Source organism: Anomalospiza imberbis, chromosome 1 (genome assembly GCF_031753505.1).
Source record: "Anomalospiza imberbis isolate Cuckoo-Finch-1a 21T00152 chromosome 1, ASM3175350v1, whole genome shotgun sequence".
Taxonomy (NCBI): Eukaryota; Metazoa; Chordata; class Aves; order Passeriformes; family Viduidae; genus Anomalospiza; species Anomalospiza imberbis.
Window position 1 is genome coordinate 120,914,917 of NC_089681.1, and position 26,383 is coordinate 120,941,299.

General features: G+C 38.0%; 1 protein-coding gene and 1 long non-coding RNA gene across 6 annotated transcripts in view; both read right to left on the bottom strand.

Moving 5' to 3' along the window:
* Nucleotides 1-18,575, bottom strand: part of DNAH11 (dynein axonemal heavy chain 11) — a 39,281-nt gene extending 20,706 nt beyond the window's left edge. For 4 of the 5 annotated variants that reach the window (XM_068209119.1, XM_068209135.1, XM_068209143.1 and 1 more), the window contains exons 1-2: nt 6,697-6,872; nt 5,982-6,137 (exon numbers count right to left, since the gene is read on the bottom strand). In XM_068209119.1, the coding sequence (XP_068065220.1) occupies nt 5,982-6,008 (27 nt within the window). In that variant the 5' untranslated portion in view covers nt 6,009-6,137; nt 6,697-6,872. Of the gene's footprint in view, nt 1-1,167; nt 1,257-5,981; nt 6,138-6,696; nt 6,873-14,037; nt 14,220-18,056 lie in introns of those variants that run through there. The other variant, XM_068209127.1, reaches the window with a different exon arrangement.
* Nucleotides 18,576-23,123: 4,548 nt separating this feature from the next.
* On the bottom strand, nt 23,124-24,106 carry LOC137483158 (uncharacterized). Its single transcript, XR_011004385.1, has 2 exons — nt 23,976-24,106; nt 23,124-23,943 (listed from the first exon to the last, which is right to left on the bottom strand). It is a non-coding gene; the product is annotated as an uncharacterized lncRNA (long non-coding RNA).
* Nucleotides 24,107-26,383: the final 2,277 nt, after the last annotated feature.

A 26,383-nucleotide genomic window follows, 5' to 3' on the forward strand; every position in this document is an offset into this window, starting at 1 on the left:
ATAATCACATAAAACTTCATTACTTCATTTTAATTATGGTGGGACTCTTCACAGTGAAACAGAGAGTTCTACTCCTGCTGCTATACACACTTTCAAATATGTAAAGATGACCTGGAAGTAGCTTTCTTATTCCACGAATCTCCCCAAAAAAACCATTCAGTAAACCATGTGAAAAAAAATTCAATCAGGATGAAAAATATACCTTGGCATGTGGTTTTTGTCTGTATTAAAAGGACAAGAAAGGGAAGCTTGAATCTGAATCACTTCAGAGTAACTAGAAAACCAGCTAAAGGTACACATAAAAAATACTACCAAAAATACTAGACCGGATGGGCACAGAAATAGAAATTTCACCTTGAACTGGCAGTGCATATCCCAAAACAGACCAAATAAAGGTTTCTCATTTCTCATATGCAGATGCTGCTCTTAAAACAATGGTTTTAATAAGTTATTCTTTTCATGTCAGTAGGAAATACTACAGCTGTAGTGTTTTCACATCTATTCCTCTCACCAGATTTTTTAATTCAGAAAAATTACACTTGCCACTCACAAAAATTATAACTGAGAGGGGCGTGGAGCAGAATACATAGAGAAAAAGATGGCTGAGGTTGTCTGTAAGACAGCACCACCTGACAGCCATCAAATTCTACCTTTTGAAAACATATTTGAACAGTCCCAAACTACAGCTGCCTGTTATATGGAAGGCAAGGAAGGTTTAGACTGGATATTAGGGAAAAATTTCTTCACTGAAAGGGCTGTGAACCATCAGAACACGCTGTCCAGGGAAGTGGTAGAGTCAGCATCCCTGGAATATTTAAAAGGCACGCAGATGTGGCAGTTAGGGACATGGTTTAGTGGTGGACTTCAAAGGGCTGGGTTTAAGATTGTATTTGATGATGTTAGGAGTCTTTTCCAACCTGAATGATAGCATGATTCTATAGAAATAGGTGAGTCTAGAGATTCTAAGATTCATTCATACCCTAGAAGATTACTGTCATTTTTTGACCATGAAATCAAAGACAAACATCAATTACATATTTAGTTACAGTTCTAAGTACACACCTTAGGATCAAAATTCACCATCAGGAGTCAGTTTTGAGGATAATTCCTAATTAGTCTGATTTAAATTAAACTGACAAATTTAATCCACCTGAAAATTCCACTTACTGTAGGTCTGATCTTCATACTGGTCAAGAGATTTCAACTTCTCCACATATTTCTGAGAAATAAAGGTATTTTCTGGACTTTCTAAGAATCTGCAAGGCAAAACTCCACACCTAATCTTTTTTTTTTCTTTTACTGCTAGCACGTCATGAACAAATTTTGGTGGAAAGTTTTAGTTTTTCCCTCCTTGAAGGCTATTAGCTATGTCAGTTTTCAACACTGGACTTGGTAGTACACAATAATTTAATTGATGTGTGTCTAAAGCTCTCACAGGAGCTTCCATCCTCTGTGCTCCCACCTGAAAGCATGTTTGCTTAGGATCAGAACAAGGGGAAGGATCAGAACACAATTTCCAAATAACTTGGATGTCTAGGTCCCCCATAAGTATCTTTGAAGGTCTTGTCCCCATAGAACAATAAAACTATTTATGGACTCCCATGAAAAGTAGGAGCAAAATGTCTGTACTTGTTCCTTCAGTTCTTTAGAACATTTAAGCTTTCCCAAAGTAACCAGCATATTTTTGCTAATGATTTAATTATAACCTCCTCCTCATACCCCCGCTTATTAGAATATAAATTAAGGTATTATGAACCAGCAAGAAAATTCACTTTTATTTTTGCATTGTTCAATACCTTTTTAATGTGTTCATCATGTTCATTTGCAGTTATCTAGTTCTTCACTAAACAATTGCAATGAAATATTGCAATTTGGGCTAATTATCTCCACAGACAAGGTTTTTTTTTAGAAAGCTTCCAAGATGGTTGAAAGCTTGAAATTAAAATAAAAAGAGAAAAAAACCCAAACAGCAGAGAAAGCAGCAGAGTTCTCTTTCTGTAATACTCTCAACATGAAATCTCATCCAAAATATTTCTGAAGTGCAGAGATTGGCACTGTACCAAGCTATACTGTTGGTATGTGTCATGTGCTTACCAACAAACCAAGTATTTCTAAATATGCTCTTAAATTGTCCCCAACAGATGAATTCTAGAATGCTAAAGAATTACAGATTAGCTCCGATCCTGAAAAGTATGGAACTAGGCTAGACATATACCCCGCACTCTTGATACTTTCTAAATCACAGAATATTCTGAGTTGGAAGGGACACAAGGATCAAGTCCACCTCCTAAGTGAAATTCTATCCTGTACTTTTCTCACTTGTTTGTTTTCTCCCCCTTTTCCCCCTCAGATACATTCTCTCTCGTAAGTCACTAGGCTCTTCCTGCTGAATCTCATAAAAATTCCAAGTTCTACTTGTAAGCTAATGTTTTCTAGAGAAAAAAAAAAGTGCCTACTCCCATAAAAGCTTACCAAACAAGTGGCAAGCAGCAATGATTTCTTCAAGTTGCCTTCCATTCTCATTGGTATGTGTAAAGTCAAGACAAGTTATCAGCTATTTGAAAGAGTAGATGTAATAATGTATGTATTATCTGAAATCAGTGAGAAAACAAGTTTGGAAAGAAAGAGGATAAACTTTAAATGCAAGACACTCATTTAATTGCTAACAATGCCAAAAGTGTCTACCTAAGGAAAAATCGCTTTTTCAAAATTAGTGGCTAAATATTCATTATTATTGCCTTATACCCACAACTGATTTGTAATACTCTGCCATAGTTTGAGTGTAATACAGTGTCATAGAAATGTACATTTAAAAGTGACTTTGAGAGTAATTATTCCATGTTCCTGCTCCAAGAAGAGATTTGCTATACCTATGCAATTTGCAGAAGAGGTTTTTCTAGCTCTCCCTGGAAGATTTTTCAGTAATGAAGAGCCTGTCACCTCCTCTAGCAATCTGTTCTAGCAATTCATTATGCTTGGCATAAAGTGGTTTTCTCAGTGATTAGACTTGAACCTTATACACTTTAAATTAAGTTCATTATGTTCGGGGTGTAGAGAATAGACTATTTCCTTCCTTCCTATACAGAAATCTCTATTGTATTTGAAGATTTATGCCTCTATTCTTCAGCCTCAATGATTATCAACAGATCCTTTTTCCTGAAGTGTAACGTCTGAGCACAATACTCCACTAGAAGCCTTATCAAGGCTGACGTGAGGTTTCACATCCCTATGCCTTTCAGGACAGCCACTCATTTGAACATTTACATACTTACCTCTTTCTTAATAACATGACTTCACTTACTTATGTTTGACATATGACAATGCCTAAATCGTATTTTAAAAAACTGTTTCTAATCAGTTCTTTCCTATCTTAAGTTTTCATTATTCCTGTGTAAGAATAATACCTGCTCCAACAGAAACATGTTCCAACTACCCAGGTTAACTATGAGCTACACTAGATGGAGAGCCTGGACATGCCTGCCATCCATGGATTCTGTGGGCCTCATGCAGACAAATACAAAATGCAGTATGTTAGTGAGCTGAAAATCTCCCTGTTTCTTTGAATTGCATTTTAGATCTGGCTTTAGCTATGGGTTAACTTCTGGAAGGAACCTGCAGTCAGAACATCACTAAAGCAAGAACAGAATCATAGAACACTGTTTGATTCCCAGCTGCAACACATATGTCAGTATTTCAAGGCATTCAAATCACAAACAGCTTAACTAAAGTTGTAATTTAAGTAATGCACAAAACCATCTTCCTAATAATAAATAATTTCATGTATATGGGTACTGGCTTTGAACACAGATTCTAAACTAGAACAGTCATTAAATCCTACACAAAACTAAGGCAACACATCTATCAAGATCCAGTGTTCGGGCTTTAAAATCAGTATAATCATCTTCAAACTCCTATAATGTTAACAAAAAAGAAAAAAATATAAAATGCATAATTTTTCAATGGCAGAAAAATCTGATGGATGGCATATGGTAATGTTAAACACATAGCTCACCTCTGTCACTGAACAGACTTCTGAGATTTTTCAGTGCTGTTTTAACCAACAAGCAATGATTGATACTATTAACAGTGATAGTTGTTTTGGTGGTTTTTTAACAGAAACTGAGTTAGCAACCGAAGCATTTTCTGAGAAATAAGATTGATTTTGAATAACAGTTTAAGATATAATGCAAGTGTACCACTGCAAAACCAATACCTGGGTGTACCAGGGACACCTTTGTTTAAGAAGCATAATAAGAGGGATAGCCATCTATATTGCCCCTTACTTTATACCGTTTCATCCTGTTAACCGTCCTGTTAAATAAATATCTTCTCAATACAATTAGTTTTACAAATTATTTTACAAATTATTTTACATATTATGCCTATATATTATCATTAAGAAGGTTATTATGAACATCAGACTTCAGCTACTCAAATAGTTGAAGTCAACTCACTAAGTAAACAGTATCTTTTGACTCTGAATTATTGTTATATTTAATTAGGTTATCTTAATCCATGGCTACCACATGTATCAGGCAACAGAAGAATCATTTTCTACAGCACAGATGTACTCTATTAATACTCAAGATAATTAACCATGTTCACATATGAGGACTTTTGGAAAAATAATAGCAGGGCAGAAAATAGAGGTACATATTAATGCAAGCTCATATTGACTCTAAAGGGAGAGCTCCAGCACCTTCTCCTTTTTTCCATTAGCAACATAAACAGCAACATGCAACATGTACATGTAAAGCTACACTTAATACTTTACTAAATATGTTAAACATTAATCACTTCTGAGAATTTTTTTCTATGCAGCTTGTCTGCATCTCTTCTGTAGCAAGCCACTCGAAAAATAAATGGACAAACAAATAGAAGTATCAGTAGCCAAGGTGGACATTTAAATAAAAACCAGCATCTTTGAATAGGCATATCAAATCAACTTGTTTATTTAAGAATCTTCTTACTGTCTAACTCCAATCATCCCTCAACTAACATGGATTTTGTTTGAGGTTTTTTTAAATACACAGTACAAGCCCACTCATATATACAAAAAAAAAATAAAAAATAAAACATGACAGGATTAACTACTGCACTTCTCCAAGGCAAATAAAGGAATTTAGATAAAGTCCTGTGGCTAAATTAGAATACATTCTCTTTTAAGGGTACATATATTTAACTCACCAAGAATCCATTTAAGACAGTAAGTCTGAGAAGACCACATTTGTGCCCTGAAACCTAAGCATTTTTTGGTCCTCTTTGGGGTCAGGCCTCCCCCAGTCACATCACAACCAGATCATTGCTCTGTTCAGGTTTTCAGGCAATTCCATTCACATTTTAGTCAAATACATTCCTGCCTATCCAGAAGTATGTAAGGCTTGTTCCTGGAAATATGTGGACACTATTCATATATCACACACTTAACAGCATGAACCTTGAAGTTTCTGACAAATAAATTCACTGTAAGATGACAGCTATTATCTGATAAAGATCCTGATTAGGATTGTAAAACCCAAAGGCAAATAGTTTCTGATGAACCTGGAAAATAAATATTTTAGTGGTGACAGTAAAACCAGTGCAGTAATTGGTGCTTGGTATTTCACCTGTACCTCTTCTGTCAACACTAAGACTGCATGCATGAGGAAGAATGGCTCAAACTTGAAAACCAATACTCATTGACTGTGCTTCACCTGGCAATAAGCTGGAAAGTCAGCAAATTTACTAAGCAGAATGTGCATTCAGAACTGTGCTAAAAGGCTGCTTTTGTCCTGAGTAAGTCAAGTCACTAAGGAAGCACTCATCACCTCAAAAATTGATCAATTCAAACCCTCTTACAGTCTACATCTGACCAAATTGCTGCATTCTACCTAGCACCTTAAAACTGTTTTTCAAGCGTGTCACCAAATTTATGTTTATATAATGATCATGCAGGGAATCCTCCAGAGGTAAAGGCAAGACTGGGTAAGCTACACACAGACCTCAGAAGGGGTGTCTTGAATCCACATCTGCCACAGACAAGGCTGGTTCAGAGCTTCCTGGTGCTTCAGAAGGGAGAAAAAAGGCAGCAGTAGGTCACTGCTGCCATTCACTTCTCCTTTCTCAGGCAGCTTTGTGCAGGGATCAGCAGGAATTTACTGTGAATCATAAGAAATTTTATCAGGAGCAATGAAATTCAGAAGTACTGTAGAATGAGTCCTGACCCGGAGACATGGAAAGCTTCGCCATGGATTTGAAAAAAGTATCAAGATTTTAGTCCAAAGGCATTAACAACTTTACAAGGCTTCTGCATGAACTAAGCATGCACCATTCATTTAGTTTAGATCCGATTTATAACCATTCCTCTGGGTTTTTAATTACCTAGATTAAGATATATACTTGCAAGAAAAATCAGTCTGTATGCACACAGAGAATATACTTCCTACCCCATCTAATAGAAAAGTCAATCTCTATATTCTGCCAATCCTTTTCTTATAAGTATCATTATTATATATTTTATCAAATTATTTTTGTTATTTACCATTTTAACAACTTTAATATGTGTGTCTGTTTTCAAAAATTTGCCTGTTTAAATAATACCTTACCAAAAAAAAAAAAAAATCCTCACACATACAGCAATCTCTCTTCTTAGCACACTGCCAAAATTGCCATACAGCAGATCAAAGCTCCTGGAGACCAGCAAAGCTCACAGCCCACCTTCTAATGGTCTGCATCTGGGCAAACCCAGCAGCCTTGTGGGTACACAGGTGCCAGGAGCACAGGGAAATGGCAGGGACACAGCTAGGAGAATCCCTTTCTGGATTGGGATAGTGAAGAAGAGAATCATCCCAGGGCACCCATTGCATCTGCACCTGGAGCTGGACACACCTGGGCTTCACCAGCCCCCCTCTCTTCAAGTGGAGTTTAATCAGTATCTCCCTGCTCCACAAAGCTGCAGGGTAAAAATGAAGGAGATGGAATTTGGCTGCCCTCCTGCCAGCCAAGTGGTCTAGCCAGCAGGCAGTAAAGTCAACTACATAATATGATAGAGTACTTCTTCATTTGGATTCATGTTAGAAGGGGATTAAATCCTTCCAAAAACCTAATTTTACAAGTTCACGGATATTTGTAGCAATGAATTAACACTAAAATTTTGAAAATTACAAGAAAAGGTGTCTAAAAAAGTACAGTAATAAATATTCTCTTTTATTTTGAAGACATACCATGACTTCTGGTGAGCATAGTGTTAGGAATTATTTTTGCTTTAATTGCAAGATGCTTCTATAAACCAACATTTTAAAAACATTCTCTATCTTTCTGAGTAGAATCAACTGATTTTGTATCTGCACCAGAACTGTATGTAAATTGCATCCTAACATTCAGGAAAAAAAGCTTACAGAACTGACAGTTCCGTATACCGTATATGAAAAATCAACCTTTTTTTCTTTTTTTTTTTCATTTTGGGCAATGTTGCTGGGGTATTTTGTTTCACTTTATCCAAATTTATTTTATTCATTTAAATTTAGTTTATCTACTAAAAATCTTTGGCAAAACCCATCTGAATGTGTCTCTACATATGAGACTTCTAAGCAATTTACCTGATCAGGAAAATGCATCCAGAAATCTAACCTTAAGAAAATTAATTTCTATTTTAAAGAACAAATGGTAGACACTGCACCCAGGTGTGTTGGAAGCCTGTCTCATGCCTCTCTAGTTCAAGTCAGCACTCCAAGTTTATGGATACTTCTGAATAAACAAGGAAATAATAATACCCTGTGTACAGGGTACAATGTTAACTGTAATCTAAAGGATTGTATATTCTCTTTCTGAAGAGCTTTCCAGAAACTATTCATTCATTCTGCTCACTTTAACTATGCCCCTTGAGTCCACTAAAAAAGTTTTTTCAGCTTTTGAAATTGCAACATAATAATGGAAATTTCCTCGATTAAACTAATAAAAATTAATTAACCTCTACAGAAAAGTCAGTAACATACCTATGTTTGATATGGTTTTTCCATTTGACCTTTTTCCTGCTGGTAATGGCAGAATGAGTAGTTAAGCCTGTGCTATCTTAAATAATTACTATGAAAGAAAAGGTGGAGGAACAACAGATATTTCCAGCAAGGCTTCATCCTGATTCACTTCCAGGATAAAACATAAGTGGAAATGAATTGTCCCATAGAGCATACACATTTAACTCCATTTTAATTTCAGCAGACTGAGTTAAAAAAGACCAAGATGAAAAAGAGCAAGCATTCCTAAACACATGCTTTCATGTATAAACATATGATTTATTATAAAACAGAAAATGTTGCTATGAAAGTTGAAATTAAATCTTTCCCAGAAGAATAACATTGAATACCCTTTAACCTCTCCTGTAACATGTGCCAAATTAATTTCTATGGTCTCTGATTTCACTCCAATGAAGTAATTGTTTTATGCCCCAAAGGGATGAAAATAACTTTTCCCTTGTATGTTTAGAAATCAGTAACAGCTATTTTCCCTAGGACCAAGCCAGCCATGAGTTCCCCAAGCATCCCTGGTCACTGCAGACCCCTCATCTTACCACTGTTATCTACACACTTCCCTCACCCCTGGCACAGGGCAGGGCTCTCTGTGGCCCCACCTGACTGTGGAGAACCAAGACTGCCAGCAAGAGCTCCTTCACGTGCAATGGCTGTGCACGATGTCTCTGATGGGCACAAGCTGCCACGTTTGTAAAACTGCTGGCACAGGATGCTCTTCCCAAGTATCTACAACTCCCCCCCCCCCCCCCCCAAAAACACCTCAACCTGTCTTTCTGATGATAGACAGCTAAGATCCAACACCTTCACCCCAAATCCCTTTCAGAGATCGTGCTGGTGGGCACTGTCAGACACTGTGAGATTGGATTTCTTACTCTCAGATACTATTTTAAGGGGTCGGATGGAGCAGCACACTGTCTCAATAATTGCAGAGCTAAAGTACATAATTTTCCAGCTCAGATCCCTAAAGTGAGCCTCAGATTTCCTGGAATGGTATGGGTCCAGAGGAGGGCCACAAAGATGCTTAGAGGGATGGGGCACCTCTCCTCTGAGAAGAGGCTGTGAGAATTGGAATTGTTCAGGCTGGAGAAGACAAGGCTCTGAGGACACATTATCACAGCCTTTCAGTACTTAATGGGGACTTATAAGAAAGATGAAGACAAACTTTTTAGCAGGGCTTGTTGCCACAGGACAAGGGATAATAGTTTTACACTAAAAGAGGGTAGATTTAGACTGAGTACTAGGAGGAAGAATTTTTTTTTTTTAGTATAAGGGTGGTGAGACACCAGAACAGATTGCCCAAAGAAGTTGGGGATGCCCCATCCCTGGAAACATTCAAGGGCAGGTTGCATGGGGCTCTGAGCAACCTGATCTAGTTTAAGATGTCCCTGCTCATCACAGGAGAATTGGACTAGCTGATATTCAAAGTTGCCTTCAAACTCAAACTATTCTATGATTCTATAATTCTAATCAGTTGCCAGTCCTGCCTCCTACTACAACTGCTTCCAGTTTCAGTAAAAAACAATGAAAAGGCCCCAGGAGCAGGAACCAAAAGCTATAGCTGCTCCCATCCTACACAGCTGACTAACCACAATATTAGACAAATATTCTGCCTTTCTTTCCTGGCCTCAGATTTTTCATTTTCCCTTGCTTAAAAGCAGAGATTTAAAAAGGAAGATGAATGGTGATCTGTCTCATCCAAGGACTAGCCTAAAACATGACTTTTTTATAGCTATAAATAGATGAGTCCTTAGTTCTTAGAGGCAGGTGCCATGCTTAGTGGAAAGTTCAAGCCATGGGCTGCATGTGGAGACCAGCACTTTACTAAAACAGCTTCCAAAACCCTAAAAAACAGTGGATTTAGGAATCACCTTTGCAATTCCTCATAATGCTATTACTAGTCTGCTCCTTGCACAGCATGTGACATCCTCATCCTGTTCAACACTCTTAACTCTCCTCTATGCACTGTGATTTTGTGTTCTGGATATTAGAAACTTGAGCCTTGCTGTCTGCATGACTGAGAATAGCCCATATTTCTCAGATACTGTATTTATCCAACAGCAGAGACGATAAACAATACCTCAATCTTCAGTGAGCTTTTAGGGAACATATTAAATCTAGAAAACAACATCTCAGATGTGAAATCCCATGGTTTAAATTCCTTAGCACAGGCAAAGTAACTCTCCAATGTGTTTCTGTGATTAAAGAATAAATCCTTAAAGCTTTTTAAGGCAGTTTTAGCTGTTTTCACATGCTCTAAAGCTTCTTCAATTTCTTCTTTGAAAAGATTTTTGGTGAAAGATACAATCTAGACTAGAATGTAAATAAATGAACCACAGAAAAAAATTAAAAGTTACTTTTCAAAATGTAATAATGACATCAATCATAAAGTTATTTTTAATTTATATATAAATGCAAACCTCAAAATGTATTATATTTTAAAATTTTTATCTCTAATTATTCTAGTTTTACAATTATCTTATAATGCAATTCTCAGTTTTGAGGTGCTCCCAGAGCATCCTCAACCTGCCCAGCTAGACTGACTCTTAGGTATCACCTTCTGTACAGTGAACATTCAGAAAATAACACAGTAAAGGGAGTTTCTTCCTCTCAGTAAAAGTGATATTGGAAATTTATTCACCTGTTTGACATAACACTGCCATAGCTTTGGGGTACTAATTCTCCTGTGGCATATATTGTGCTAACAAATAGAGAAATATGAGTCCTCTTAGATTTTATAATTTAGTAAACTTGCAGTAGAGAGCTTCCCCAATCCCAGAATCAAACCTAGTACACACGCATATATAATATGTAATTCTCCTACTTCCTGACCAACAAAATATTCCAGAACAGTGAACCTTACAGAACGTCTTTGCTTGCCAACATTTCAAAGTGCTCATGACCTCAGAAGTCCACTTGGTTTCAGTGGGAGCATGGGGAAAGCTTATTGACCACAAAAAATGCCTCAAGGCAAGTCATTCAGAGCTTGTTTGCAAAGCCCATATTTTCTCATCTTGTGCAGCTCTTACCAGCATTTTGAAATTCACAAACTTATAGCAACAAAGGAGAGTAAGGAGCAGCAACCCACCCTGGAAAGGTTATATGGCTTCTAGAGAATTTGTTTCTAGACAAGAAGCATATTTTGTTCTTAAGTACACAGCGCTTATATGTCTGATGGCTGTTTGACAACTATTTATTCATCTCATCTTCAAATTTAATAATCTAAAACTGGTTGAAAGTATTTGTAATATAATTTTGGTGTTTATTAGGCAGCTAAAAGAGAGATTAACTCCATGTCTTTTTTATTAGTTTCCTGTGTATCAAGTAACATTTATTTATTAGGTACTTAGGTGGTTTAGAACCCTTACTTGAAGCTACCTTAGCAATACGTAGGTTGTGGCTACAACTCATGCAGGTGTGCTGTAGAACTCAAGAGTTGCTCCATATCAGGCAGATATAACAAATAAATAACAAATAACAAATCTCTGGGAATTTCATCTTCTGAAAAAGCTGAATGTATTTTTCCATTGGTGTCAAATAATTGATATAAATATCAATATCTTGGGCTTTTACAAGTGCTGTAAAAATATAAAAGGGATAAACCACTTCAGCTTAAGAGAGTATCATTTCCAAGCTAAGCAAGACTCAATGAGGAATGCAAGGTAATTGTTTACTTAAAATAGAAAGACATGCAGGTTTTAGTGGCATGTTACAGTTAAAGATTACTCATGAAATCACATGAAGGTTCATCAAGTGGCTATGATGGTTTCCATTCCACTTCTGGTAGCCAAGGATGCTCAACACCTTTCTAGAACATCTGTAGTTCCTCTCAATGATGCCAACCACATCAAGGAGAAACAGGAATCACCACAGATGCCTAATTCATGGAAATGTGGAATTCCTACCTTGAATGAAAGGAAAAATAAGTCTGAAGTCTGCAGCCATTTTAAACAGGGTGTATGTTGGACAGGCCAGGTCTGATCACTAGAGGTCTAATCACATTATCAGTTAATCCCCCTGACCAATCTGGCACCAAGTGCATCCTGACATTTTGAAAAAGAGCTGTGTTCCAACCTTTGGTGTTATGTTCAATGGCTTGGGCTTTTTCATCAAAGAGGGAAAGGACTCCACATTTTCTTCAAGCTGGAAGTTTCACAACTTTTTCTCACAGACTGTAAAAGTTTCTGTTGTTTAGCCCTTCAACAGAAGGTATGACACACCTGCTCTGGGCTCCTATTGGCATAGGAGGACCTGGGAAAAATTTAGACTCACACAAGCAGTTTGTTTTGATTTCTGTTCAAAATTATCCTGTTCTTCTCCTGCTCAAAAATTTATTAAAATGAGAGACGTAGAGCAATGCCAGCCTGTACAGGTGGCAAGGTCCTGGTGAGCAATGCTTTCTTTCCATCACCTGGTAGGTGTTCCACATATCTCTGGCTTCAAAACTTTAGAAGAGATGTGAAATTTTTGCATCCTGTCACTGTAGAGTATTGGCTAATTAAAGACACCTGATGAAATATAGCCGTTTCAGTTCTCTCTTCTAGTCATATGTCAACACAAAAACTATTTCACTATGTTTCAATTCACTAATGCAAAATTATGACCTCCATCAACAATCCAAAATTTTAACACAGGCATTAAAAAAGAAATAAATTTGTAAACACGTGACTATTTCAGGTTTTATTACAAACCTTTATCAGTGATCTTTAACCAGGAGTAAAATAGGTACAAAAAATATTTGTAAGTGCAAGCTTTTTGCAGAAGTAGTGTCTCATAAACTGAATAATATTATAGAAAAAGCTGGTATTTCATTATATTTCTTTAAAGTTTAATTTTCTATACAAAGTATTATATTAGCTAATTATTTCTTTATTGCTGACAGCCTTAATTTTTTTAGTAGTAAGATTTATCAATCTACAGATTTCCTGCTTCTAAAGTATCAAAAACATGCTGAAAAACGTGCACATACTAAATGATTTTGCCACTTCTATCTCTCTCACCAATTTTTATGAGAGGAAAAGTATCCACATAAAGTTTAAAACAAACAAACAAACAATGAGCCATCTTAGCACACAAAAAGCTCCTGCATCTCTTACGTAACTTAGCACCATGACTTACAGCCTCATGTTAACACAAATTATTGATTACTTTCTTACACTTACAGACATAAACACGAAGTATACATCTCACTCACTCTACCCTTACCATCTTCTACTTCATTGATAACATCCTGAAAAGCTGGGTAACAGCTGCTTTCTTTGGCTTTTAAGATCTTAACAAATATTTTTTTTTTTAATCTAGACAATACTGAAGCTATAATTTTACAAAAGAGAAAGAAAACAGTTGAACATCATGGTTGTCTTTCAAAAATATAGAACTTACAAGCACACTCAGAGAATTAATGAATAAATATGTCCCAAGCCTACTAGCAAATAAAGACTGATAAATGTTGGCTGAAATCCTTGGAAAGGTCAAAAAAGTGGGGAAGGAACTGAATTCTTCACAATTCCCACTCACCTGGCATCATGGCATCACAACTGTGAATAACAAGCATGGAAAAAGAAGAAGATTAAGCACAGCTCCCAACAATTTGGAAAGTAAGTAACCTTGCCTATATTTTTCAATTAAAAAGAGCTATTTTGCTTGTAACAAGCTGTGATTGTTATCATTAATCAACATTGTCTGATTCATGGCCAAATTTGACAATAATTTCCTGGATATAAACTTCGTTCTCAGACTCATATTCTCCAGAGTGTGAGAAATGTCATGGAAAGAAATTTAGAAGAGATGGACAAGAACAACAGAATCTCTTACAGATATTTAACCCCTTAACATTAACTTCCTCTTACATTTAACTCAAGTTTTCTTCTGTAATTTATGCAAACACTGATTACTTTGGGAAACCACTATAAAATATTTGCAAAAACAAAACAACATAACGTTGTTTTGGTGCCTCATTTTTCAAAGTGTATAGAGAAAGGTAAACCAAAAAAAGCTCTCCTTGATGTTTGTAAAAATATCTGAAATCTCTTACTTGTTTATTTTTAAATAAAATGTTGTCTTTTCTTGCTTTCCAGAAGTTCAGCTCAGTTTAGAGGCCCATATGAAGAACATGCAGAAGAAGAACAGCAGAATCTCTTCTCACAGTGTCAGGAATCTGCTGTGACCACCATTGATTCAACTGCATGCAGCAGTGTCCTGGAATTAGAACTTTGTCTGCAAAATACAAAAACAGCCCCTGAATTTCAAAGTAAATACTACCTCATGATAATACATAGCTATTCACCCCCCATTCCTATATGTACTTTAAGGATGAACAACACTGAAATTCAGAATTTAGTTCTAACTGGAATAAGATAAAAAAAAGCAAAAATCCTGAACATAGAGCTAAAAGACTATTTATAAAGACAAGGTCATATTTCAGCTGTATTTATTAATCAACACCATGCACAAAAATCCTCTCAAAAATTTTTGGCTGTAAATCCTTTGAATAGTTCCTTGCAGTTATTCCAGAAGTGAAAAAAAATCTGCATTTTACTATTTAATTTCCTAATGTTACATGGTAATTTGTTTTTCTGAAGGAACATGAGAGTTAACATAAATATAAATATTAAATAGGTCTTATTTCATATATTTTATTATACTTTGCCAGTGTTTACAAATACAGAAACTAATAATAACAGCAAAGCATTTTAATAAAATACTTATGGAGCATTAAAGCTCACATTTTGTTCCACACTTTATTTTTTTTTTCCTCTCACTTAAGCCAATTCATCAGTTCTGCCTCAGTTTTAGCTGAGTTTTTAGTACTGACACTACTCTGCCTGGCACACTTGCTTCACTGCCATGACACAGAGCAAGGAGCTGATCCTGGCCAAAGCCTTCAGATGATTTGTTATTGACAGGATTATGAATCTTCATTTATCCAACAACTGATTATCAATCATCTCTGTACAAAGTCAGTCCCAAACTGAAATCAAGACTTAGGTTTGCTTGAGCTGTGAGCTCTCTGGAACACAGCTCATATTATTGCTGTTTCTACAGGTAAGAGAGGCACAGCTGAATAATTAGTGATGCTCTCCTTTTTGATGCTATCCTTTCATATTACTGTTAGTTTCATCAAAAACAATAAGATGCCTTTTTTGATATGAGTTTAGTTAACATTAACTGCTCAAGGCAACAGAGAAATGCAATATATTGAAAACACATTTAAAAGGTAATTCAAGAGACTACACTACTCTGGAAGTGTAGCTTCAACTGATTTCAAATTCTGATGACTCTACAGACTGCTTATGTCTTACCTTTGAAATTAATAAAGCCAAAATATAAATTCTTGAAAATTCATATTTCAATATGACAAAACAATTACACTTTGTACAAAAAAAAAAAAAAATTAAAACATCTTCTAGTGCTAAACATCAAAATTGATAAGTAACCTTTGAGTTACAGAATTCAGGGCAATAAACCCTTGCTATGAACTCAGTTTTAGGGCCCTGTGCAGCTAAAGATGTGCTGCTACATCCATAATGTAGCACTAATTCCTTCTGATTCCTTTCTGATTCCTTTCCCACTGATTCCTTTCTGTGCCAGTGACTTACAAACAAGAAACTGGAAAATAACACAAAAGGAAGCAATAAGGGAAAATAGCGGTGCAAGTCTGCTTTTTTATAAGTAGTTACAAACTCATGGTGCAGTTTAGCTTGTTTTGGCAGTGAAGACATGAACAGCACAAGAGCAACCTCAGCATAAGTAAATAAAAATTCCAAAGCAACAGGTAAGCAAGTGGGCAAAAAAAAACTGGAGAAGTTAGGATGAAAACCACAGTACTTCTATTTGTCTGTTTTAACCATTATCATTCACCCAAAATCTAATTTATTAGGGCCTGATAGAGTAACAAACAGCTTCTCCAGCACCTTGACGCTCAGGCTCCATCCTAGCCTGCCCCTGAGCACCAGCAACTGCTCCAGGGCAGCAGAAGTCTGCTCTCCCAGAGCCCATCCTCCCCTCCTAAAATCCTCCTGACATCTGTCATGCTGGTCAGCTCCCATCTCATCCATGAGTAGGGCATGCCTTACCCTGCTTGTGGGTTCCCTGGAGACTCATAAGGCAGACATTAATTTAACGAGTTCATTTGTGGCTTTATGAAGTAATTTATGCTTCCTTAACACAATAACTCCTTAACCTTCATGGCCTTCATAAATCTGATAGGGTTTGGATTTGTTCCATTATGGAAAAAAGGAAAAAAATGTCTTTGGGAAGGGTTATTTTTCTGTTTTTGAACACTAAAGCCATGTTATGAGATGTAACTACTAGATTTAAATACCAAAGTTATAAATTAAACTCCTTTTGTATATACTGAGTGAGCAGTAAATTCATGTCAAAACCTTTTATTTCTCTTTCAGGATCTCCTTTGCAAAAGGTTGTGAAATATTTTAAAATAAATTTTTAAGCACTTTGCGATGACAAATATTTTGTGGTTTTGGTTTGGTTTTTTTTAATAACACAAACACATGGAAATTGAAAGTTACAAGATAGATAAGATACAGACTTTATCAGGTCATTTGGGAAATTCTGTGTTCCCTTTGCAGAATATGCTAGTTAAGTAAACAGCCACAATAGTGCTACAGATACCACTTGTGACAACCACATCTTATATATTCATGTCCCTAACATCAAACCAAGGAAAAAAATAATCCCATTCTCACTTGAAGCAGAAACACCTAAGCCAGATGAATGCCTGTATAAGTTTTCACAAAAATTAGCTTCCTTAATAAACACAGATTTAGCAATGAACTGTGAACTTATTCGCCAACTTCCTCTTCTCTTTATGCTTGTCATGATTTGCTCTGTGTCTTTTTCTTTTCCCTACTAATCTGAAAAAAACCTTGACCTTTCCAAGCTGCTCAACAGTGGATTTCAGATGCATTCAGGCTGCTGTGCTTGGAATCTTTCTGCTTTGATGTTGATGGGAGTTTTGTCATGGGCTTCAATCGGGAGGAGATTTCCATCTCGGTAGGGGAGTTGTGGTTCTATCCCTGCTCCTATTCATAACCTCTGCCTCTCAAGATCAAACTGAAAAGATAATGACCAGCCTGAAATCTGAACACTGCTAACAAAGTAATAGCAGACAAAAGGAATACTTTTCATCTTCCTGTCATTGCCATTCGTATTTATACACAATATCTGTAATACTGCAGCATAAATGGCACACATTATTCCCTCTTTGAAACTTCATTTTCTTCCATAAAAATGCAGGAGTATGAATTAAAAAACTGTTCTGTGAAAACTGCTTGGCTTTTCTCATCTTAAATTTGGGTTTCCCCAAGTCTGAGCTATGGACACGAACCGCTACATTCTTCTCCCTCCAGCCAAAATTTGGACCTGCATCTGTACATCAGAAAATTTTCCACAGGACTGGAGTATTTGAAGTTAAAAACATGTCATTTTGATGTGTCAAAACTCCTCAAAATTTTGGAAAAGACACCCAAAAAGTCATGATCAGGACCAGAGGCATGATTTGGGAGCTGGAAAGGACAGTACAAAACCTTTAATCCATGATGTTGCCTTTTTGTACCAAGTGTAAATCTGCTGCTGTTATAAGGCAAAGTTTCCAAAGCAATTTTAAGTGAAATTTTATTGCAAAGATAAGATAGGAGTCTGATCTGGATTGCAGTCTCTCTCTCTCCTTTTTCTTCAAAGTGTTCATATAGACTCAGTTGAAAAGTTGAAAACTAAATACTTCATGCTAGTCCCGGAACATTCACAGCACAAAAAATACACTGAAAATTTTGTACCTAGTCCTAATTCTAAATGTCTTCTACATATTGTTGATAAAACAAGAGATTTCTAAAGAGCTTTGTGACATATACACTAAAAGATGGTGCTTTTCTTTAAGAAAATCTTATACAAGTAATTGTTTTTATAGTTTAATCCTAATAACTCTTACGTGACACATTGTGAAACCTTGTATGCAAATCTCTTATGATTTACATTTCAGAAGCAGCACAATTTTAGGAAGACTCATGCAAAATTAAATATTTCTTCTCTTATTACCTTCTTATGAGCTTTCCTCCTTTATGAGCTATAAAAGTCTTTCATCTTGCAACTTAATAAACTGCTGTTACATCGTGTTGTCATCAGAGAGCTGATTGGAGGTGACGATTCCTTGTGTGCCCAGCTCTGGTGTGGCAGCTCCACATGCAGGAGAGGCAGTTAGTCATCACTGCCCACAAGGGAAGTGACTCATGCCTCATCTCTCACAATGACGTACACTGGACAAGAAGTACATTACCTTGCACTGTACTGGGGATGGCTCTGGAGACTTGAGCACATGGGGGAATATATCTTTCATGCAGTAAACAATTCAGATGACAGCAGTCACATCCATTATACAAAAGGCAACAGAAAGAAGAGTGACATGCTACACAGAACTAAGCCTCTAGCAACAAGTCATTTCTGATGATTATATTAGAAGTGGGATAGCTACTTTTTTAAAAGAGGCACTTTCATAAGAGTTATTTTGCATCAGTTGCCTCTGGTGCCAGTTAAAATATCATTTTCTTTTTATTTTCTTTTTTTTTTTCCTGCTTTATCACAAGTATTCAGATATAAAAACCTCTTCTATGAAGGCCACTGTGTGCTGGAGAAGTGTTTGAGCCAGCTCCCCAAACTGAAGGTCTTTTCTGCCTTTCTCCATCCCAAGGCACTCTGGGGTGTTCCTCATAGCACAGACAGCTTTCTGCACCACCTCATGCAGCGCCCAAATAAAGTGAAATGCAGGTTATTGGTTTGACAATACCACTGCTGCATTTCTCTTTAGACAGACAAAAGATGAGGAGGGATTCAGCTGCCCATCAGACCTCTCCAACAACTGATGCATAATAGAAGCCAGAGCCTCAGCATGTTTTTTTTTGGAAAGATTGAAGAAAACCTGATATGTAAATAGAAAAGTTTCAAATCCAGAAAATGTTTTCCAGAACACCTATACTACACAAACATACATATTACTTGTTCTTCCTTCTAAACTTGCTTTCCCAGCTTCCCTATGGATATGCACTGACCTTTTCCAAGCCTCTGGGCTTGGATATATGATCATACACATCACCTTTTGAAAACCATCCCTGGATATGCCATAACACCTTTCATCAATGCCATATTTTAATATACATAATTGCATTTAGTAATCTCTGCACTGCCAAAAATCCGTACAGTCTTATCTTCCAGAGAGCCTGATTGGTAGGTAACAGATATAGAATCAGGGTCCTCCTTCCAGATACCAGCAAGCTGCATTTAGGAGATGAGAAAAGACTCTACAGACCTAACTCTGTTCAACTGTATATGCTTGATTCCTTAAGTTAGTGGGAACTAGAAAAGTATTTCTGACAGCATAATTTCATCATAAATGGTGTCTTCATGTCCAAAAATAAACTAACTCTTCAGAATCTTCTTTGCCAGGGCTCTGTTTTTCATGGCTTGGCAGCTCTGCAAGTTACTGTGAATTTCTCTGCTTGTGCAGAAATACAGAACTGAAATTTTCATAGAAGCAAAATGCTTTTAGCCTACCTGAAAGAGTTAACAGCCATTACTGAGTAGAGGCTAAAGTGAATGCTGTCTGGGACAATACCAACAAGAAATTGGTCAATTCTGTGACACCAACAAGCATATACAGCATTAAGTGACTCCTAAAATGAGATGGTAGCCCACGAAATGGTATATGGCAGAGGGCTAAAAGGCACAGAGACAGCTCCCCAGCAGGGGAGTAATCCCCTCAGAGAAGGTCAGCCTGCTTGTGGCATAGGTCAGCAACGGGAGGTAAGAAATAGCAGGAATCCCTGCCATAGCATAAGCATGACTCTATTGGTAGAAGGACTGGAGGGAGAAGAGGATCTGCTTTGCACAACTGAAGTGTTCACAGGTTTTCCTGTTGGACACTACAGTCATGGAAACTACTCATTTGCTACAAAGATTTTAAATGGAAGAAGTTTTATACAGTTTTTGTACTTCTAGTTCTCAACACAGATAACACAGAGCCATTATAGCAGAAAAATCAATTACTTTTGTCAAAGTAAATGGCACAGAATATCTTCAAAACCATACATGGTCAAGGGAGGAAAGGTCAGGAAGAAGACTGACATTGTGAAGCATCAGTATTTCTACCTCTTGGGCTCTATCAGACTTAAACTATTCTTAAAATGCATCCAGCTTACCGGATGAGAGATACCAGTGGAGCCTCACGGTGATGCAAAGAAAAGATGCACCAAGAATTAATTTTGAACCTGCTCTGCTGGTCTAACCAAGGCTGTGGAATCAGTTTGAGGTTTTGTCCAACCCCTGTTCCCTCAAAAAAAAAACAGCCAAACAACTTTTTTTGTTTCAGACTGATACTAAATTCCATCGAGAGATGACACTCACTGCCTTGGTTGCTGGTCGCTCTTCAGGTTTTCAAAATAACAAACCCTTCGGAACTGAACATAAGAAGCACAAACCCGCTGCATTTCCCCACTACCCACCCCGGGAGAGGGGTGAAGAACACCCTCTGAAATTCCCTTCAAAAAGTCCCCGGTGGGCCGGCAGGAGGCACCCGCGGCGGCCGCCGCCGCTGCCCGGCCGCTGCCTCCCGCGGGACCGCGGCGCCAGGGAAAGGGGGTCGGCCGGGGACAGGGGGATCGGCCGGGGACAGGGGGCTCGGCCGGGGAAAGGGGGCTCGGCCGGGGAAAGGGGGCTCGGCCGGGGAAAGGGGGCTGGGGGCCGGCCCCGCTCACCTGCCGCTGCCGGGGCCGCCTCGGGAGCCGCGCTGGGGCACGGGATGCAGCTGCGCTGCCGCGGGCTCAGACATTTATTGCCCCACGCACACACCCCTCGCCGCCCCGTCCCGTCCCCCTCCTCACCGCGTTCCCGTCTCCCCGGGGATGGCTTCCCCGGCCCCTTCCCGCTGCCGCAGCCGGGGCACGGCGCTGCTCCCTCCGCCGGCGGAGCGGAGGCGGCCCGGTCTCTCCGCCTGGACGGCCCCGGGGGCGGTGGCGGAGCCCGTGCGGGAGGGGTCGGGGGCGGAGGGCAGCGCGGCGGGGTTGGAGGGAATTCGTGACCGTTCTCAGCATCGAGTCCCCATGGAGCAGCACTGGTGCATCCTCCTCCGCGCCGCCGGGAATGTGTGAAATACGAATCTCCGTCTCAGCATCTCTCTCCGCAAATGTGTACAAAAGTGCCATAAATTAACTGTTTGTTGCCTGCCCGTACCTGCTCCCCGGCTCGCCCTGGGGATGCCAGAACAGCGCGTCCGGTGGGAGCTGTTAGACTCAAACCAGACCACAAATGTCCGGCTCCCAGTCGGGGCTCCAGAATAACCACTGGGACAGGTCCCACCGGGTCCCGTTCCCGCTGCTGCGGGGACGCAAGGGCAAGGGGCTCAGGAGGAAGCAATGAGCCGACAGCGGTTTTATTTGGGCAGCTCTTAGTTAAACTTCAGGCCATGAGAGTAGCAACCGCCTCTTCCACGGCGGTGGGAGGACAGCTGCTTTCTGAAGTTACGCTCACTGTGCAACAAACATTTCCTACCGGGATTTAAAACTGTTCCTCGGCTTGCTTTTAGCAGAAAAAAAAAAAAAAACCCGGGTCACTAGTGTTTGCCTTCACAGCTGCTAAATCTGCCTAACTGTATCTGACTAAGCACAAACAAAACACTGATATTTTCATAATACATGTTTTCAACCCAGTGAAAGCAAAATATCTGCGGATGTCTGAGAAAAACACCCATTATGTCAGCTGCAAGGAAAGCCAGCTTCACTTGGTGTGTGACAGGTTTCCCTCTGAGGTTTCTTCAGTTTGGCACTTTCAGGCTGCTCATATCTTTACCAGCTTATGGTGGTCTGCCAAGCTGTAGAGCATCTCTGTAGACAGCCACTCATCCTGGTAAAAGTTGATTTCTGTCATGCAACTAATGCAAAAACACCTTATAAAATATGTGCCTGCTCTTGGCATGGGTATCTGGAGACCTCTGTGATCATGGTGTTGTTTTCAAGAAAACATCTAGGATGGAACTATGAGTTGAGCCTACTACCAATGTACCTTAGAGAGGGGTACCTCTGAGGGCACAGAGCCCTGTGCTGCTGCATGTACGGCTCTCTCAGGAGCTGAGCACAGATAGTGAGGCAATGCCCAGCAACCCACCTTGCGCCAGGCTGCTGCCCCACAGACCTTTGGAGCTGGCTTGCTTCCTTTGTGCAAAAACCTGTAGTGCTGCTTGATGAATTTCACTCTCCTTATTTTGCAGCACACAGGACATTACATTTCTTCCCCTGGCTTCTTTTCTGTGAGCACCTTTGTTCTTATGTTCTAAAAGAAGGCGATTACTTTCCCCTCTGCAGGGGTCAGCCAGAATTCAGCAGTGTTGCTAGGGCTTGGAGCTTGGCTCTCTCACCAGTGCCATCCGTTTGCTTTTCATGTTTCACTTAGTCAACATTGAACCAACTTTCAGAGCACTTTTTCACCTTTCTCAAGGAAACTGATTTTTTTTTTTTTTTTTTTTTACTTCTGTTGCTCTTTGGAGACATTGTTCTGTGCAATATAGCTCCTCACAGCCAAGCTTGTGCTACATCTCTTTTCTGGAATCACAGAGTGGCAGAGAAAACACCTGTCTTGGTGTAAGTGCAGGGGTTTTTCCAGGCTTCCCCAGGTGAACCTTCTTCTTGGGTCACAGCCAGAGGAGTCTACAAACTTAAATGGGCACAATTAAAAAATTTTATCTATCTATCTATTTGTTGAAGGCAAGTAATTTCCCCATTTCCTGTGGTGAAATAAAATAAAACATGCTTTAAAGAAAACTTAAAAGATCTATAATTAATCTATGATTAATCAAGGATGAAAAATCCTAAAAGTTGACCCAAAGTCTCTTCCTGTAACCTCTTCTGTAACCTCAGTGACTGTCCTCCTAATTTGTCCTCAAGATTTACTTGCCTTATTCTTTTCTGGTAATCCTTTGGTTTCTTTAAATCTTATCTCACATATTCAGCAGAAAATCTAGGAGTGCACTTCAGCAAGAGTATGGATAAAAGCTTCGATGTAAATTTTCTAGTTAGCTACTGCAGCTGTAGCACAATAAATACATGTTTTCAACACAATATATAGAGTGGATATTTGAATTTTTTAGTTGGCCAGTCAGATGGACAATAAACAGATTGTTAACAGACATTCAACAGTAATTTGAGATCATAATAATACATTTTGAGGGATATAAGGTGACAGTTGAGTAGACATACGTGAAAAAGATATTGATCTCTAAGATCTCAGCGAAGTAGTATAATAGCACTTTTGTTCTCTGAAATGAAAAAGGTTGGCACCTTCAAAACGTAATTTTCTGATCCCTATTAAAAACTGCCTGTAGAAGTTTTGTGGAAAGCTTTGTTTAGCTAGTTCAGCTGAGGGATCACATGGTACATTCTGTCAAGTCATTGAAATGAATACATGTACCACAATAATCATTCAGATTATTGTGGTACATGTATTTTTATTTCTTCAATATGACAAAAAGGTAATCTCCACATTCTTTTTCTGAACCTGTGACACATTTGAAATCTGTTATCATCTTCCACAATAACTTCTTTGATTTTCCTCCATGTGTCATTGCTGTCCAACTGGTAGGGTTTTTTTGCAATAAATATTTGTCTCAGTCAGTTTCTTTTCACTGTATGTGTTCCTGTGTGTTTGCTACATATCTCCTCAAGCCCACAGATGATGATATTTTTTTTTTTCCTGCAGGGCACAAGCAGAACTTGAAAAAATGGAAGAGATCAAATAGAGACAGGATTAAATTTAGCATTTTTGCAGGTAATGCCTCTTTACGTATTGGCTTGTTGCATACTCCATTGTTCTCTAGCTCTCTACTCTTCACATGCACATTACCACGTCAGCTACCACCAATTAATTAGATAACAATCTAGACTATCTCTAGACTATCTCTTATCTAACAATCTAGACAATCTCACTTAAAAGAGTGAGAAATTTTATTCTAACACTGTGGTAATAGACTACTGTGCTAAAACAAGCAGAACATAGAGGCTATTGAACAGTCACAACTAAAGGAGGAACAAGGGTGCAATCACTAATTATTACTGGCTAAATAGCAATAATAAGTAGCAATCATAGCAGCTTCTAGGTGATCCTCAATGCCAAACTAATTTTGAAATCTGCAAGTGTAAAAAGAGAAGACTACTCAAAGGTTTCAATCTTAGTTTCAGAAAAGGCTTCAGGCATTTATTTCAACGAAAGTGAAACTTAGAGACACCAGTGTAGAAGTGTGGATTGTGTTTAATGCAAAAGTAATATTTACTACAATACATCTGAATTACACCACTTGAATGTTTTTAGTAAATTGACATTGGATGCCAGTGAAATCAGTTCTACTCATATATAAGAGCAGGAGCTTAAATGTATGGTTATTTTACATCTTAAGCTCTTACCATTTAAACCAGAGTATTTTTATTCCATCAAGGCTATGAACTTTATTTCTATGTAGTTTCATGCTGCTCTAAAAGAGAAAGAGAAAAAAAAAGCTGTGGGAAATTGAATTTTTTCTCTGTAAGTAGAAAAAAAAAATCTCTGGTTTATGACAATTGTAAAAATTGATTGCTTCTCTTAATGTAAATAGATGGTAACATCCAGGATGATTGACATTTGCTATGTCCATGCACAGCTCCCAGGGGAATCTACTTTCAACCATATTCTACTCTGTTTGCAAGTCCAGCAGTTCGAAAAATATATACTATCAAGAGTTTCCACTTTTAAAGACCTTCCAATTTTGAGTCTGAGTACTCTCTGACTTCTGCTCAAGATACAAAGAAGCTGCCAGCACCACATGCAAGACCAGTGTTGTGCCAAAAGGCAAAAGCATAAAAAAATGCATATTTGCAAAGGGAAAATCCTACCTATTCTCCACCTCCTTCTAGCTCAACATGGTAATTACTTATGGTAACTACTGCTTTTCCTGTTTATCATTTTAGACTCCATTCAGGTTTCTTTTAGTTCTTCAGTCTCCTATTTTGTAATGTACTCTTTCTTTTTTCCTAATTAAGTATTTTATCACCCTTCTCACCTCAGTCTCAGGTAATTCTTGCCTGCTTCAATTATCGTGACTTCTTTTCCTTTTATGAGCAGCAGTAAACTTTAGTGACTGCTGTCAATAAAAACGGAAGACTTCAGGAGGAAAAGGTACACCAACCAGAATCCTGTTTATGCTCTAGCTACCTTTTTTCTCCTTTAAATAAACACTTCTTCCACATCTAGTTATGGAAGTTTCTTGTTAGGAATTGATATAAAATGATGAAAAACCTGGCATACCTAAGCAAAAATTGCTACAGTACAAAAGTAAAATGTGTGACTGGAAAAAAATTACTTCATTTAGCTTGGCTTTCACTTTCTTGGCTTTTTTCCATCACCTGTTTAATTTTGCATATTAATCCCTTAGATTTTTAAAATTTTAAGCAGAGGATCTATATTTGCAAGACTGAAGTGGAACTGACAAAAAGGAGTTAGTAAGATGATAGTGATTTATATACTTGGTGATGTACAAACTCAAGAACCTTTAAGTCCTGAAAGATGTATACACCCACTTAGCAGACACACATATTAGCATTAATTCAAGTTAGGAAATTGAGCTGTGAAAGTAAATAAATACCTTATTAATTCACCTTCTTTAAAAAAAAAAAATCTGAATGTGTCTAGGTCTATGCAGAGAATACTCCTCTTGCTACTTGCTTTCAGTAGTTTTAAGAATCTTACAGAACTTTGACAAATGTGTCAGCACCAAAAGGTCAGCCAGCTTTGAGATTGGGTTCTTCCTTGAATTTGGTCCAAGACTTTCCTTTAAAATACATACAAGAGACACAAAGGTATGCATTCAACTAAAAACAACATAAAAATAAATGCCTAACAGAATTTTAGATCAGCAGCACAAACATTTTTTGATAAACAAACCCTGCCCTGCAAACTTTTATTTTAAACTGTAGCTTGGACTAAGCTTCCATAATACGTGGTGATGGAACAGAGATCTCATTCAACTGAAATACTTTCCAAAGGAGTTTTCCAATATAAATATTTAAGAGAGAGCACTTTTTTGTCTGGTCTATGGGTTTCTGCAATGTGTTTAGCAAAAAGCAAAAGATTATTCAAATAAAAAGCTATAGTATTTGAAAATGCAATGAGAGAGGTCTTAATGGCAACCTAGGCTAGCATACAGCACAGATGCATGAGGGAACAGATGCAAGAGAGAAAGTGAAAAAAATCCAGAAATGCTGTAAAATGTGTATCTGGTAAAGAAATCTCTGAATGTTTATGGTCTCCAATACACTTCAGTTAAGAACAGTTTCTCCTTCCTAGGACAAACGATA